Source organism: Symsagittifera roscoffensis, chromosome 5, assembly GCF_963678635.1.
Source record: "Symsagittifera roscoffensis chromosome 5, txSymRosc1.1, whole genome shotgun sequence".
Classification (NCBI taxonomy): Eukaryota; Metazoa; Xenacoelomorpha; order Acoela; family Convolutidae; genus Symsagittifera; species Symsagittifera roscoffensis.
This window is the reverse complement of record NC_087066.1, coordinates 22655109-22673503: the sequence shown is the minus strand read 5'-3', so window position 1 is coordinate 22673503 and position 18395 is coordinate 22655109. Positions and strand designations below refer to the sequence as shown.

Here is an 18395-nt window from a genome sequence, read left to right as displayed (position 1 = left end):
TAGTAAAATTAGTTGAAAGATCTTCCTACGAGTCCGTTAGCAAAGCGGAATCTCCGCCAGCAGACGACACTGTTATTGTAAGCGAGACTATGTCGTCGAATGACACTTTAGCTCTGATTTCTCCGATTAGTATAAATGCAATTATCAAGCAGCCGATTTCGAATGCATATAAAAAAAACAGGAGTCGAGCTCGTTTGAAAAAATAGTGATTAATGAAACTTGTTTCGACCAGTATTTGATGTTAGATAATGCTGAAATGTTATCTGCTGATTCAAACAACGCACATGATAATGCTGCAAAAAAATAAAGAAAACATCATTGCTTGCATTGAGGAAGAGGCAAAAGAAAAAATGGACAGTGAAGTAGACACATGAAAAGACATGGTTCCAGAAAAAAAAGAAATCAATAATTAAACACTCCCAGGTACCAATAACAAATGAACCAGGCATTATCAACCCCAAAAAGGCAGCACTGTCTTTCAAATTTGTGAAAACTCAAATAATTTCTGGTAATCAAGACCAAAAAGAAAGAAAAACTGCCAGTACTGTGACGAGAACTTTTTTCGAACAAAAAATCATCACAGCTCAAATTCGCTTCTGCAACGATCGCTTACCCAGTAGACTTGTTGAATGAAACAATAAAGAACACATCAAGATGACTTAACTAGTCACACGCTGTCCTCAAAAATGAAAAAAATTTGTACCACAAAAAATCGCATCAAAGATGAACAGAAAAAAAAACAATTCAAAAACAAAAAATCCAAAATCAAAAACTTAGTGCTCACAGGAAGCGTCAGCAAGTCCAAAACACATTAACAGCCCAATAAAGCATCGCTGTGTTTTTCAAAGATGTCAAAACTGATGAAACATTCAGTAGCCAAGACCAAAAGCTAGTGGAAACTACCAATTTGTGACAATTTTGTTGAGACAAAAACACTGCAGCGCAAATTCGCTAGGACAGCAATCGCTTCCCCAGTAGATTTGATGAAGGGATCAGTAATGAGCACATCAAGATGACATAGAAAGCCACTGTCCTCAAAAATGAAAAAAATTTGTACCACAAAAAATCGCATCAAAGATGAACAAGAAAAAAGAAAATTCAAAAACAAAAAATCCAAAATCAAAAACTGAGTACTCACAGGAAGCGTCAGCAATTCCACAACACATCAACAGCCCAATAAAGCATCGCTGTATATTTCAAAGATGTCAAAACTGATGAAACATTCAGTAGCCAAGACCAAAAGCTAGTGGAAACTACCAATTTGTGACAACTTTATTGAGACAAAAACACTCCAGCGCAAATTCGCCAGTTCAACAATCGCTACACTAATAGAATTGAATAAATGAATAAAAATGAGCACATCACAATAACTATATCAGCCAGGCACTGTGATCAAAAATGGAAAAACTTGTAACGAGAAAAACCGCATCACTGATAGACACATAAAACGACTTGATTCCAGAAATAAATTTTAAATAAAAAATTAAGCACTCCCAGGTACCAATAACAATTGAACAAGGCGTTATCAACCCCAAAAAGGCAGCATTGTCTTTCAAATTTGTGAAAACTCAAATAATGTCTGGCAATCAAGACCAAAAAGAAAGAAAAACTGCCAGTACTGTGACGACAACTTTTTTCGAACAAAAATCATCACAGCTCAAATTCGCTTCTGCAAGGATCGCTTACCCAGTAGATTTGATGAATGGAACAATAATGAACACATCAAGATGACTTAAATAGCCACACACTGTCCTCAAAACTGATGAAACATTCAGTAGCCAAGACCAAAAGCTAGTGGAAACTACCAATTTGTGACAATTTTGTTGAGACAAAAACACTGCAGCGCAAATTCGCTAGGACAGCAATCGCTTACCCAGTAGATTTGATGAAGGGATCAGTAATGAGCACATCAAGATGACATAGAAAGCCACTGTCCTCAAAAATGAAAAAAATTTGTACCACAAAAAATCGCATCAAAGATGAACAAGAAAAAAGAAAATTCAAAAACAAAAAATCCAAAATCAAAAACTGAGTACTCACAGGAAGCGTCAGCAATTCCACAACACATCAACAGCCCAATAAAGCATCGCTGTATATTTCAAAGATGTCAAAACTGATGAAACATTCAGTAGCCAAGACCAAAAGCTAGTGGAAACTACCAATTTGTGACAACTTTATTGAGACAAAAACACTCCAGCGCAAATTCGCCAGTTCAACAATCGCTACACTAATAGAATTGAATAAATGAATAAAAATGAGCACATCACAATAACTATATCAGCCAGGCACTGTGATCAAAAATGGAAAAACTTGTAACGAGAAAAACCGCATCACTGATAGACACATAAAACGACTTGATTCCAGAAATAAATTTTAAATAAAAAATTAAGCACTCCCAGGTACCAATAACAATTGAACAAGGCGTTATCAACCCCAAAAAGGCAGCATTGTCTTTCAAATTTGTGAAAACTCAAATAATGTCTGGCAATCAAGACCAAAAAGAAAGAAAAACTGCCAGTACTGTGACGACAACTTTTTTCGAACAAAAATCATCACAGCTCAAATTCGCTTCTGCAAGGATCGCTTACCCAGTAGATTTGATGAATGGAACAATAATGAACACATCAAGATGACTTAAATAGCCACACACTGTCCTCAAAACTGATGAAACATTCAGTAGCCAAGACCAAAAGCTAGTGGAAACTACCAATATGTGACAACTTTATTGAGACAAAAACACTCCAGCGCAAATTCGCCAGTTCAACAATCGCTACACTAGTAGAATTGAATAAATGAATAAAAATGAGCACATCAAAATAACTATATCAGCCAGTCACTGTGATTAAAATTGGAAAAACTTGTAACGAGAAAAACCGCATCACTGATAGACACATAAAACGACTTGATTCCAGAAATAAATTTTAAATAAAAAAAATAAGCACTCCCAGGTACCAATAACAATTGAGCAAGGCGTTATCAACCCCCAAAAGGCAGCACTGTCTTTCAAATTTGTGAAAACTCAAATAATGTCTGGCAATCAAGACCAAAAAGAAAGAAAAACTGCCAGTACTGTGACGACAACTTTTTTCGAACAAAAATCATCGCAGCTCAAATTCGCTTCTCTTCTGCAAGGATCGCTTACCCAGTAGATTTGATGAATGGAACAATAATGAACACATCAAGATGACTTAAATAGCCACACACTGTCCTCAAAAATAATAAAAAAAATTGTACCACAAAAAATCGCATCAAGGATGAACACAAAAAGACATTTCAAAAACAAAAAATCCACAATCAAAAACTTAGTTCTCACAGGAACCGTCAGCAAGTCCACAACATATTAACAGCCCAATAAAGCATGTAAATAGACCATGTTCCGAATTATTAAAATTTATAAATGTTTATTTTATCGTCAGTAGAAAATTGAATCTTGAACAGCCAAGTTGAACTTAAACAAGAAGAACCCAGAACACGCATTCAAAGTCTGTCAATTGTCTAAAACACCACCACCATTAGAACAATTGAATCAATTTACAAGCGACTTTGAATTTTTTGTCTAATTTGTAACAAAAAAAGCAAGCTAGCAGGCTTTTTAGAGAAACTTCAGTTAAGCTCCAGTAAATTTAATTTTCGAAGTTTTTTTATTGCTTTCTTCGAAATAAACAATTTTCAAAATTTCAACAAAAGGAAGTCTTTTTTTTCGTTTTGTTTTTGTCGTTTTGGACTGAACCCGCTGCCTGCTTTGTCTACTTTACTGTAACTGACGAATATGCGTAATTGCTAGGTTGTCGTCAGATCCTTTTATCACCTGGCGCACTAATATGAATTAAAACATGGTAAAGCTTTTTTCATGTTTTTCAGCGTATGGGCGGAACAGTCTGGGCTACTTGCACAGCAACCGGCTATCCTGATTTTCATTTCTTTTTGTTTGTTTGACGCTCGTTTTTTTTTTGCTTCTTGTGCTCTTTTTTGTTAGCATTAGAAATTACTTAATTGTTGTTGTTTCTGAAGGATTTTGTGAATTGATTTTGAAAGTATGTATTAGTGTTTTTCCGCTTTCTGTAATTTTTTTTATTATCTCAAGTTTTTAATTTACATATCTTGATAAACCAAAGAGAGAACATCCTAAAGGCAGTGATCAACACAGCTCGCGTCTACTGGTAGTAGCACTAATGAATTAATATAAAATGTTTGTAAAATTGCCTCTTTTTCCTCTCCTGAGTGTGTTCGCTTTTCCTGTCTCCTCTGTACAACATTCTGCTGTCGGAAAAAGGACGAGAAGGTCATTTCACCCGAAACTGGCAAGTGGTTTTTGACCCGAGGATACTAAAGTTTTGCATGTAGTGTAAAAAAATCTTAGTTACATGAACTTTGTTAAGAGAATTAGTTTAATGTTTGTAAGGGAAATTGTATACTTGATTCATTTCTCAGAGGTTTCGAGGAAAGAATGTACTCGGAAGAATTTGCTTGGAATTGTTTGTTTGTTGGTATGTTCATTAAAAAGGCCGTTTGAGGTTATGATTGCATTGAGATGTCAATTTTCATTGCTTGATGTAATGGTTTTGAAATAATGAAAATATGAATGTAAATATTAAGTATTCATTGGATTTGATAGATTTCGTAATCTTTGCTTAAATAGACCAATGTGTTGCTGCTATATCTCTAGATCATATCGTATAAATTTGTCGGTTTTTTTATCAGTTTAACTTTAGAATATGAATATCTACTCTTTTTGTAGTTTGGTAGACATCAACTCGTTGTTTATATGTGGCAAGGTCATAAAAGACAATAGACTATTTTTTCAGACACCGTATTGACAATTCAGATTTTTGATTTCTCCTCAAAGCAACCTCGGAAGCGAAGAAAAGATTACCCGAAAGGCTTTTTGAATGTCTTTACAACATCTCAGCTAGACTACTAAATGTCTTTACACCATTTCGGCAATGGTTTGAGGTTATTGCGGTCGATGGGGCGGTTTTTTGAAGGAAAGTTTAAATATTTTTACTTTTTCTTGGTCGACTCACTGTATTTGCTTATCTGAGCTCTTCGTGAGTCTCAGTTATTTTGACGCGATTGTTTTTCTAAATTTAGCCATAAATTAGATAATATGGATGCCGAATACTTCTTTAATTTCAGGTGACATGCGATTAAACTGCAGTGTTTTAACGCAAGATCTCATTGTTGCAAATCGCTCTAAATCCAAGCCTTCAAAAGCCGTACTATCTCTCGGTTTCCATGCCTCAAAGGAAAACTCTGTGGCTCTTTTGTTAGTAACAACCGCCAATGAAAAGGGTGGACAAAAATACACAGTTCGAGATAACATCGAGAACATTTTTGGTAAATTTGTGGCTCAGGGAAAATGCACGCTGCGCTTAAAAGAACCGAAAAAAGACGTGATGATATCAGAAGCCGATCCAACCCAGCTGAAAACATTCGTTCAGGTCATTTGTTCAATTCTGAAAACGGGAACGGCACCTGAACTAACAGTTCTGAAACCGGTGGAGAAAAATGAAATGCAACCGAAGAGAATCCGAATGCTAATACGAAACCGAAGCGAATATCCAGCTCTGAACAAGGGGTTTCCGAGCTCTCTCAAAGATCTTGTGATCGAATCAGCTTGTGGCCTAAAACGAATAGAGACTAGAGTTATCCAATTATCGAATTTATCATTTTTAAGCATATGCAACCAAAATTTAGCTTTGATTCCAGCTTCTATTTACAGTATGAACTTGAACGAGCTGCTTTTGAGCGGTAACAAAATCGAAGAGTTTCCGAGTTGCTCGCTATATGCAAGTAAAAATCTTTTGAGTAGTTTAAAGAAATTGGACTTATCAGCTAATCGATTAGGTGCTTTTCCTGACAGTGTTTTGAAGCTGACTAATTTGTACCATTTAAACGTTTCGAACAACGAAATACAGTGTTTACCCAATTTGTCTGGGTTTTCAAACTTTCGAGAACTGCGCGCCACCAACAATAGAATTGAGGTGCTATATTTTTCGAGTATAGATTTTGCTCGGAAGTTTCGAGTATTCGATGTTTTCGGGAACCAATTTTCGAGTGCTGCTGGAAGAAGACTTGACGAAGGACATTATCCTGATAAGTCGTTATTTTTGCTTAGTGCCAATAAAATTTGCAATATTATGAAAGGAACCAACTTTGACGTTCTGTCAGAATTTTTGCCCCAAACTGTTCTGAATTTTTTGAAAAAGTGTGAAAAGTGCGTTTGTTCATCTTTTACCATAAATGGTCATTTGCGAACTGTTAATATTGATATGTTTTCATTCTGTGAAAATGTTACTAGTGTAGATACAAATGGCAGTACATCAGTACCTGTACAATTTAAGTTGTGTTCTCTGCAGTGTGAAGTTTTGTTGTCTCGACGAATCCTAACGTGAGTTGTTATAATAGTACTATATATTTGTTTGAACGTTTTGTTTGATTTTTGATTTTAAAAATGGAAAATTGTTTTGAACAGCGACAAACGCGAGGTTGAAAAAAAATTTATCAGACTTTTTGTATACAGTGCTGATTTAAATTAACCGGACAAAACGCGTTAAACTTGAAATTTAAAACCCGTTTTTCTCAAATTGGGTTGAGTTTAGGTGAAAACTTATGAAGACAAAACTTGCTTAAAATTTTGGCAGAATTAATATGGTGTATTTTGTTTTGCGAATTTCGGCCCAAAATTTTACCCCAAAAATGGGTTATGTTGGCTTTTCTTAGTTAATCAAAAATTACGCCGAAAATACCTGGCCGATCACAGACATAATTATACCAAAGTGAGCCCATTACGTAACCCAACAAACTTTATGAAGGGTGTTTTCTCCAAAGGGTGTTTTCTCCAAAATATTGTATAAGTTAATTTATTTTTGTTTGATAGACAGAAAAGGTCATTTTTACTATATAAAATATCAAATTTTTATATAAAAACAATTTTCAAACAAATTGCAATTTTTTTTTGGAGAAAACACCCTTCATAAAGTTTGTTGGGCTACGTAATGGGCTCATTTTGGTATAATTATGTCTGTGATCGGCCAGGTATTTTCGGCGTAATTTTTGATTAACTAAGAAAAGCCAACATAACCCATTTTTGGGGTAAAATTTTGGGCCCGAAATTCGCAAAACAAAATACACTATATTAATTCTGCTAAAGTTCTAAGCAAGTTTTGTCTTCATAAGTTTTCACCTAAACTCAACCCAATTTGAGAAAAACGGGTTTTAAATTTCAAGTTTAACGCGTTTTGTCCGGTTAATTTAAATCAGCACTGTAGCATAATATGCAAAACGAATACAAAATGCGTTCTAAAAAAGAGAATTATAATGGAATCCCTTGTGCTCAAAGGAACGAATCGCCGAAAGTTTATCAGTCGTTCTGGACTCAAAAGTTTGCAAAAAAGCGTGGAAATCTGTCAAGTTTGGTGAATTCAAAGGTCGTTGATTGGCGAAATTTCCGGGCTTTCTGATCTTACAGTCATTAAAAAAGCCAATTGCATTTTTGCTTGCTTTCCTGCGTTTATAGTGAAAGGTAAAAAGAGGTCGAACGCCGCTGGCCATCGTGTGTTTTTTTTTGGTCATTTGAAAATTAATTCGAAACCAGCTCATATGCAACTTAAGGATGGTAAAATTTTAAATGCTTAATTATCGACATTTCTCAGCTTTGAAGGCTGAATATTTATAGTGTTTGCTCAAAGTGGCACCATATTCACACCATTTGACTTGAATTGGATTGGTATTGTGTTTTGCTTCGACTATAGTATAATGATTTCAGATTTGGTATGAGAAGTGGCACAAATGCTTGCTATACTGTCATAACGGCGTCAGAATTTCAGCAATTTAATAAAAAAGCTTAGTTTTACCAGCAGATGCAACTTCAGTGCAATTATTATAAACTCCGGGTTGATTAAAATTTGTTCACATCCTTGAGGCATTACGGCAATATACTTACCAACACGAAGGGTTAAAAGTCAAGTTTGGTGGACAAATAAATAAACAAACTTAATGAGCTCGTATCTCATTGACTCAGATTCCGACGATTATTACGTAGCTACTATTGGGCAAAACAGAAACCACATGGCATTGACGGGAGAAAATAGTACGGGTGAATCCGACGATGGCAGATGTCACTCCTCGTCGTCGCTGATACCGCCTGAGGAAGAGCATGTCGTCGCGCAGTCCTACCGAACTTCCGACGAATATGAGACGTCGTGGAAACACATTCTCAAAGCACCTCTTCGTGCGATACAGCACCAGCCGGAAAATATCCAGGTCGAAGTTCCAGAGACGGCTGTTGATGTTAAATTTAGTTTCCGAAAGTTATGGGCCTTCACTGGTCCTGGATTCCTAATGTGCATAGCCTACCTGGATCCGGGAAATATTGAATCGGATTTGCAGCAAGGTGCCATTGCTGGGTACAACCTGCTTTGGGTGCTGCTCTGGGCGACATTCCTCGGGTTTTGTTTGCAGTCGCTCTCCGCTAGATTAGGATCGGTGACTGGAAAGAACTTGGCGGAACATTGTCGAGAGGAATTCAGTTTTGTAAGATGAACTTTTTGTCATTGGTTGTGTTATCAAAACGTAAAAATAATACTAAGAAGAAATTGTGAAAAAAATTTGGACATGGTTTATACAGAGATCGCTAAAATCAGTAATCGATAAATGTATATGCTTGCTATCAACTGCTGGTTTATTGTCGTCCAAAAAATCTAACTGATTGTGTGAGTCAGCACTAACTAATGAAACAAGAAGTTCACGACAACAGTTATTTATCTCTCTATCTATATATCTATCTATACAATTTTTAATTGGCTTTTTTGACACAGATTTAAGAAGTCCCTATGTTGACATGTTTAGGCTTTTTCAACGTATTATTTTTTGCCTGTTTAACGAAAGAATTTTGCACGTTTTATCTAAATCGTATATTGTACTGCTTAAGAAATTTCTATTGGTACATGTTTAAGAAGTCGCTATGATGGCCTGTTAAGAGGCCAAAACCCTGAAAGGGTTGGAATGTTTACTCGAGTCGACGTTTCAAGTTCTGCAACGTAAAACTATCAAAAAATTTAATTCCCTATTTATTTAACTGAATTTTTAGTTCTCAACCCTATAGAGGGGTGCTGTCAGCAATCAAAGGTTGCAATTCTTCCCTTCAAATGTGGCTGCTCACTATCTTTTGGTTTCCGAGATGTGGCGTTTTATGATTTTTTCATTTATTTTTTGTTTTAAAAAACTTAGATATAAAAAACCAACAAAAGTTCAAATTTTCAACCCTGAGATGGGGTCCTGCAAGTAAAACATCGACACTGCAAGTTTGCCCTGCTAATATGACTGCTCAATTTTTTTTGGCTTTGGAGATTCTGTGTAATTTTTTCAATTTCTTTTTCATAAAACTTGAATTAAAAAAACTAACCGATCTTGAAATTCTAATGGTGGGTTCTGTCAGGGTAAGATCAGTGAGTACTGTCAGGGTAAAAATCAGGCATCTACTTTTTCTGCTCAAATCTTTTTGTTTCTGGAATATGGCGTTTTTATGATTACTTCAGTACTTTCAGAAAAACTTCGATTTTAAGTTAAGCAATAGAAATTGAAATTCGAACCCTATGGTGGGATGCTGTTAGTGGTCAGTAAAGGGTAGCAAATCTTCCCTCGAATTTTAGCTGCCCAATTTTTTTGGGGGGGAACTATCCCCCTATTTCGTTTTTCAGAACTTTGGCTGCCACATTTTTAATAGTTCAAAACAATAAAACAATTTTCAGAAAATATATTTAATGAATATCGTTATGAAAGTATTATATAAAAAGCGAGTGAAACAATTACGAACGCGCGAATTCATTAAATATATTATTTTTTGTACATTTTTGAAATTAATGTTTTATACAGAAGTGGTTGTCAAAAATAGGTTATGGCTACGGGGGGTGGGGGGTTGGTGGTTGGTGGGTGGTGGGTGGGTGTTTAATAGTTAACAAGGACCAAAGAATGGGGAGTAGTTAACAAGATCTCATTCAAGTTTTCGAGATATAGCGCATTTTTTGAAAGAGAAACTCCTGATAGTTGAGCCCAGTTTATATTACCGATTGCTATAATTATGTTGTTTTACTAAATGTTTTAAGAAGCTCTTTTTAACGTTCTATTAATGCATCGTAGGTGCGAGTCAAGCGCTAGCTCCAATAAATTTCGAATGAAAAAGATAGGATTTTCAAGGCTTAGCTAGGAGGTTTTGTCTCTCTTTCCTCTTGTAAAATTGGGCTGAAAACGCAATTTCAAACCGGATTTTCTCGTCACTGAGATTTTTTTGAAATAATTGAGCATTTTTAAAATAACTATCGAATCATGACTGAGAATTATATCTATCTATCTATCTATCTGTCTATCTATCTATTATTGAATTAGCTTTTCATTCGACATGCGTTAGATGTTTAAAAAGTTCCCATGTTGACATGTTTTAAATAACAGTGGCGACAATTGAAATTTTTTACCGAGCTTCTTGTTTCTTATCTATCTTTCTTCTTTTTTCAAACTTTCTGTTTTTTTTTTAATCTATAAGTCTAATCTATCTTTTCTATCTATCTTTTTTTATCTATCTGTTTCTATCTATTTTCTATTTTTTGTCTGCTTTTTTCTATCTTTTTTTTCTGTCATTCTTATCAATCCTTTTTATCAATCTTTTATCTATCATTTTTACGTGTTCTTAAAATATTTTTTTTTCAGATATCTTTCGATCAAACTTTTCATCTTTTTCTTCTATCCTTATTTTTTAATTTAATTTTTTCATCTGGCTTTTTATCTATCTTTTTCTATCATTTTTGAAATCTTTTTTCAATTTTTTTTCTCTTTTTTCGAAATGTTTTTCTATCCTCATTTTCTCGTTTTTTTTTTCTTTTTTTTATTGATCTTTTTTTCTACTTATCTTTTCTTAGATATCTATCTTTTTTACACATCTATCTTTATTATACAAGAATCTTCTTATCTATGCATCTTTTTAATCTGTCTTTTTTATATCTTTTTTAGTCTTTTTTCCGATTTTTTTAAATCTTTTTCTATTTTTTATTCCTTTTTTATCTATGTTTTTGATCTATCTTTTGATATTTTTTATGCATCTTTTTTTTACCTATCATTGTTGTCTATCTTTTTTATCCATCTTTTTCTGATCTACCTTTCATTTATCTTTTTCTATATGCCTATCGTTTTTATCTAACTATCTATTTTTTATATATATCTATGTTTTTGTCTGTTTTTTTTTTCAATCTATTTATCGTTTTTAATCTATTGTTTTGCTGTCGTGTGTGGCTTGGGGGTTTTCTCTGCATTCTTCCAGAAAATAGGCAGGTTAGGCTTATGATTGTTCACGCCTTAGTATGGGAATGCGGTGGGCCGTTTCTTGGTCGTTTATTAAGATGGGGTCCTGCAAGTGACTCATCGACGTTGCAAGTTTGTCCTGTGAAATTGAATGGTCAAATTTTTTCGGATTTGGAGATTAAAAAAAAAACTTGAATAAAAAAACTGACCGATCTTGAAATTCTCAATCCTAATGGTGGGTTCTGTCAGGGTACATTCAGGGGTTGCAAATCAGGCTTTCAAGTATGACTGCTCATATCTTTTTGGTTTCCGATTATGGCTTCTTTTCATAATTTTTTGAATTTATTATGTTTCAAAAATCATAGATATAAAAAAAAACTAACCGATCTTGAAATTCGCGATCATAATAATGGGTTCTCTGAGAGTTAAACCAGAGAATACTGTCAGGGTAAAAATCAAGTTTATACTAATTTTGCTCAAATCATTTTTAGTACTTAGATATGGCCATTTCCATGATTTTTTCAATACCTTCAAAAAACTTCGATTTTAATTTAGGTAATAGGAGTTGAACATCGAACCTTATGGTGGGATGCTGTTAGGGAGAACTGAGGGTAGCTAATCTGATCTCCACTTTTACCTGTCCAAATCAATTTGAGGATCCTGTGAACTATCCCCTATTTCGTTTTTCAGAATTTCAAATTTGGCTGCCACATTTTCATCGGTTCAAAACAAAATATTTTTCAGAAAATATATATATATATATATGTTCTCTATTTTTTGAGTATAGATTTTGCGCGGAAGTTTCGAGTATTCGATGTTTTCGGGAACCAATTTTCAAGTGCTGCTGGAAGGAGACATTGCGAAGGACATTATCCTGATAACTCCTTATTTTTGCTTAATGCCAGTAAAATTTGTAATATGATTAAAGAAACCAAATTTGACGTTCTGTCAGAATTTTTGCTGCAAACTGTTCTGAAGTTTTTGCAAAATTGTGAAAAGTATATTTGTTCATATTTTACCATAGATGGTCTTTTGCGAACTGTCAATATTGATTTTTTTCTTTCTGTGAATATGTTACTGGTGTAGATACAAATGGTAGTACATCAGTACCTGTAGAGTTTAAATTGTTTTCTGTGCAGTGGGAAATTTCGTTGTCTAGACGAATCTTAACGTGATTTATTGTAATAGTACTCTAGTTGTTTGAAAGTTTGATTCGATTTTTGATTAAAAAATGGAAAATTATTTTGAACAGCGACAAACGTGAGGTTGAAAAATGTTAAATCAGGCTTTTTGTATAGCATAAATTGCGTTCGAGAAAACAGAATTATAATGGAATCCTTCGTACTCGGAGAAATGAATTGCCGAAATTTTATCAGTCGGTCTGGACTCAAAAGTTTGCAAAAAAGCGTGGAAATCAGTCAAGTTTAGTGACTTCAAAGGTCGTTGATTGGTTCAAAATTTCCGGGTTTTCTGATCTTTCAGTCATTAAAATAGCCAATTGCAGTTTTGCTTGCATTCATGCGATTATAGTGAAAGGTAAAAAGAGGTCGAACGCCGCTGGCCAATGTGTGTCGATTTTTTTGGTCAGTTGAAAATTAATTCGAAACCAGCTCATATGCAACTTAAGGATGGTAATTTTATAAATGCTTAATTATCGACATTACCCAGCTTTGAAGGCTGAATATTTATAGTGTTTGCTCAAAGTGGCAACATGTTCACTCCGATTGACTTGAATTGGTTTGGTATTGTGTTTTGTTTCGACTATATCATAATGGTTTCAGATTTGGTATGAGAAGTGGCACAAATGCTTGCTATACTGTCATAACGGCGTCAGAATTTCAGCAATTTAATAAAAAAGCTTAGTTTTACCAGCAGATGCAACTTCAGAAACCACCGTGCAATTGAAATTCTTTATTATCAGAACCTCCGGGTTGATTGAATTTTGTTCACATCCTTGAGGCATTACGGCATTATACTAACCAACACGAAGGGTTAAAACCAAGTTTGGTGGACAAATAAATAAACAAACTCAATGAGCTCGTCACTCATTGACTCAGATTCCGATGATTATTACGTAGCTACTATTGAGCAAAACAGAAACCACATGGCATTGACGGGAGAATATAGTACGGGTGAATCCGACGATGGCAGATGTCACTCATCGTCGTCGCTGATACCGCCTGAGGAAGAGCATGTCGTCGCGCAGTCCTACCGAACTATGAGACGTCGTGGAAACCAATTCTCAAAACAACTCTTCGTGCGATACAGCACCAGACGGAAAATATCCAGGTCGAAGTTCCCGAGACGACTGTTGATATTAAATTCAGTTTCCGATAGTTATGGGCTTTCAATGGTCCTGGACTCCTAGAGTGCATAGCCTACCTGGATCCGGGAAATTTTGAATCAGATTTGCACCAAGGTGCCATTGCTGGGTACAACCTGCTTTAGGTGCTGCTCTGGTCGACATTCCTCGGGTTTTGTTTGCAGTCGGTCTCAGCTAGATTAGGATCGGTGACTGGACAGAACTTGGCGGAACATTGTCGAGAGGATTCCAGTTTTGTAAGATGAACTTCTTGTTGGTTGTGTTATCAAAATGTAAAATTAATACAAAGAAGAAAATGTGAAAAAAGTCTGGATATGGTTTATACAGTGATTGCTAAATTCAGAAATCAATAAGTGTATGTGCTGTCGATCAACTGCTGGTTTATTGTCGTCCAAAATATCTAACTGATTGTGTGAGTCAGTACTAAATCTAATGAAACAAGAAGTTCACGACAACAGTTATTTATCTATCTATCTATATATCTATCTGTACAATTTTAATTTGCTTTTCTCTTGACACAGGTTCAAGAAGTCCATATGTTGACATGTTTAGGCTTTTTCAACGTATTATTTTTTGCCTGTTTAACGAAAGAATTTTGCACATTTTATCTATATCGTGTATTGTACTGCTTAAGAAGTTTCAATTGCTACATGTTTAAGAAGTCACTTTGATGGCCTGTTAAGAGGCCAAAACCTTGTAAGGGTTGGAATGTTTACTCGAGACGACGTTTCAAATTCTGCTGGAGTATGAATGCTTTTACTCTACGTTTTTATTTTAATCGCAACGTAAAACTATCAAAATATTTAATTCCCTATTTATTTAACTGAATTTTAAGTTTTCAACCTTATAAAGGGGTGCTGTCAGGATAGACTCGAGGGTTGCTTTTCTTCCTTCAAATGTGAATGCTCATTATCTTTGGTTTCCGAGATGTGATGTTTTCTGATTTTTCATTTCTTTTTAAAAAACCTAGATAAAAAAATTCTAAGTTCAAAATTTCAACTCTGAGATAGTTGCAAGTTTACCCTATCAATTTGACTGCTCATCTGCTCATTTTTTTGGTTTTTGAGATGTGACGAGTCTATGATTTTTTCTTTTTTTTTCAATTTTCAGTTTTTTTTTTTCAAAAAACTTGAATTAAAAATTAATAACTGATCTTGAAATTCTCAATCCTAATGGTGAGTTCTGTTGGTGAAAATAAGCTCACAAGGTTCAAAGAAGGGGGAGTTATGAAATAGAATCTATTGATAGTTGAAACCAGTTTGTATTACCGATTGCAATAAATTTGTTGTTTTACTAAATGTTTTATGAAGCTCTTTTTACGTTCAATTATGTACTTGATGCACCGTAGGTGCGAGTCAAGCGCGAGCGTCAATAAATTTCTAATAAAATTTGAAAAAAGATAAGATTTTTAAGGCTTCGCTAGAAGGTTTTGTCTCTTTCCTCGTGTTAAGTTGGGCTGAAAACGAAATTTCAAGCCGGATTTTCTCGTCACTGAGAATTTTTTGGAAATGTTTGATCATTTTTCAAATATCTTTCGAATCACGACTGAACATTAGATCTATATATCTATCTATCTATCTATCTATCTATCTAACTATCTATCTATCCATCTTTTTATCTATCTATCTATGATACAATTGGCGTTTCTTGCGACTTGTGTTACATGTTAAAGAAATTCCCATGTTGACATGTTTTAAATAATAGTGGCGGCAGGTAAAATGCTTTACCGAGCTTCAGCTTTCTTATTTATCGTCTATCTTTTATAATTATTTTTTGTCGATCTTTTATCTATCTTTCCTATGCAACTTTTTAATTTATATTTTTTATATCTATGTGTTTATCTAATTTTTGTCTGTCTTTTTCCTATCTTTTTTGTCTTTCTTATCAATCCTTTTTAGCAATATCTTTTATCTAACTTTTTTATTTTTCTTCTTAATATATCTTTTTTATAACTTTGATTCAACTTTTTTAAAATCTTTTTTTAATCTTCTTTTTTAAAATCTTTTTTTAATCTTCTTATCTTTTTTTTAATCTGGCTTTTTATGAATTTTTATTCACCTTTTTTCGCTATCTGTTTTATTATCTTTTTTCAATTTTTTTAATCTATTTTTTTAAAAATCTTTCTATCCATCTTTTTTTTCTCTATCTTTCTATCGAATTTTTTCTACTTTCTTTTTAGTTATCTATTTTTTTCACCCATCTATCTTTTTTATCCATTATTTTTTTTATCTAGGCATCTTTGTAAACTATCTTTTGTTTTGTTGTGATCTATCTTTTTTGATCTATCTATCTCTCTATCTTTTTAATCTATCTTTTTTATATCTTTTTTTTCTTTTATTTAGAATTTTTTTACTGTATCTTCTATTTTTTTATCCCTTTTATCTATCTTTTTTATCTTTGTTATATATCTTTTTTCATATCATTGTTATCTATCTTTTTTTGTCTACTTTTTTCTTATTTACCTTTTCATTTATCTTTATTTCTTTGAAATATGTTTTCGATTTTTTTTTTTATTTTTTCGGTCTTTCTATCTATCTTTCTCATATACCTTTTGTATGTATTTTTGATCTATCTTATTATCTGTTTATGTTTTCATCTGTCTATCTTTTTTTACCCATCCATCTTTTTTCTACATGTCTATGTTTTTTGTATCTAACTATTTATCTTTTTTAATGTATCTATTTTTTTAACTCTGTTTTTTATCTATATATTATTTGTAATCTGTCTACTGTTTTGCTGTGGCTTGGGGGTACTCTCTGCATTCTTCCATAAAATGGGCTTGTTAGGCTTATGACTATTCACGCCTTAGTATAGGAATGCGGTGGGCCGTTTCTTAGTCGTACAGTAGTCAGCAATAACTGTAGAAATAATAATATGATTTTGTTCTGGTGCTGGAGAGGGTGGTCTGAATCTGTATTTTTTCAGACGAACAGGCTTTTTCTGTGGACAACATAGTCGTATGACTATTCAAGTCTGAGTATGGGGATACAGATTTGGGTTGAACTTTTTAGCATCAAAAGGAACTAGTCATATTACTTGAAATTTTCGAATTTTGTCCTAAAAGAGACCTATATGCTGCCCGATTTGATAACCGTTTTTGAGGCCGCATTCGTTATCGAAGATGAGGGGTTAAATTTTTTTTTAATTTCGTCTTTATTTCTCAGCTTTTTTAATAAAAAAGCTGAGAAAGCGAAAGAAGAAATTTAAAGAATTTTTCAAACCCCTCTTATCTTCGATAACGAATGCGGCCTGAAAAACGGTTATCAAATCGAGCAGCATAACGCTTTCTTTTAGGACAAAATTCGAAAATTTTAAAAAATATGACTAGTTCCTTTTGATGCAAAAAGGGCAACCCAAATCTGCATCCCCATACTCAGACTTGAATAGCATATGTTTGTATATATGTTTTTGGTTCCCATTGACAACTACTGCTTAACAAGTTCCTCTTTAATGGTAGGATATGTGGGTATGTCTTATCTTTTGTAAGTATCTTTTTGTCTGTCGTGTCTCATCTTTTATCACTCTTTTTTTGCTTTTACTATCTGTACTTTTTTTAGTTGGCGTTTGATTTGAGACATGTATAAGAAATCCCTATGTTGACATATTTAAGAAGTCTCTATGTTGACATATTTAAATTTTTTGATTGTTTTATTTATTGCATGTTTAAAGAAAGATTTTTTCCACGTTTAAGCTATATAGTATAAATAAAAATTGAAAAAAGATAAGTTTTTTAAGGCTTCGCTAGAAGGTTTTGTCTCTTTCCTCGTGTTAAGTTGGGCTGAAAACGAAATTTCAAGCCGGATTTTCTCGTCACTGAGAATTTTTTGGAAATGTTTGATCATTTTTTAAGTATCTTTCGAATCACGACTGAACATTAGATCTATATATCTATCTATCTATCTATCTATCTATCTATCTATCTATCTATCTATCCATCTATCTATCTATCTATCTATCTATCTATCTATCTATCTATCTATCTATCTATCTATCTATTATATAATTGGCGTTTCTTGCGACTTGTGTTACATGTTAAAGAAATTCCCATGTTGACATGTTTTAAATAATAGTGGCGGCAGGTAAAATGCTTTACCGAGCTTCAGCTTTCTTATTTATCGTCTATCTTTTATAAATATTTTTTGTCGATCTTTTATCTATCTTTCCTATGCAACTTTTTAATTTATATTTTTTATATCTATCTGTGTTTATCTAATTTTTGTCTGTCTTTTTCCTATCTTTTTTGTCTTTCTTATCAATCCTTTTTAGCAATATCTTTTATCTAACTTTTTTATTTTTCTTCTTAATATATCTTTTTTATAACTTTGATTCAACTTTTTTAAAATCTTTTTTTAATCTTCTTTTTTAAAATCTTTTTTTAATCTTCTTATCTTTTTTTTAATCTGGCTTTTTATGAATTTTTATTCACCTTTTTTCGCTATCTGTTTTATTATCTTTTTTCAATTTTTTTAATCTATTTTTTTAAAAATCTTTCTATCCATCTTTTTTTTCTCTATCTTTCTATCGAATTTTTTCTACTTTCTTTTTAGTTATCTATTTTTTTCACCCATCTATCTTTTTTATCCATTATTTTTTTTATCTAGGCATCTTTGTAAACTATCTTTTGTTTTTTTGTGATCTATCTTTTTTGATCTATCTATCTCTCTATCTTTTTAATCTATCTTTTTTATATCTTTTTTTTCTTTTATTTAGAATTTTTTTACTGTATCTTCTATTTTTTTATCCCTTTTATCTATCTTTTTTATCTTTGTTATATATCTTT

The 18395-nt window shown here is 33.2% G+C and overlaps 1 protein-coding gene across 3 annotated transcripts in view; it reads left to right on the top strand.

Moving 5' to 3' along the window:
• Positions 1-18395, top strand: part of LOC134845631 (metal transporter nramp1 homolog) — a 505909-nt gene that overhangs the window by 431093 nt on the left and 56421 nt on the right. Inside the window, exon 2 of one of the 3 annotated variants that reach the window (XM_063862636.1) lies at positions 7769-8535. The exons of the other annotated variants lie outside the window; for them this stretch is intronic. Within the exon in view, the coding sequence (XP_063718706.1) occupies positions 7999-8535 (537 nt within the window). The 5' untranslated portion in view covers positions 7769-7998. The remainder of the gene's footprint in view (positions 1-7768; positions 8536-18395) is intronic. 3 annotated transcript variants of the gene reach the window in all.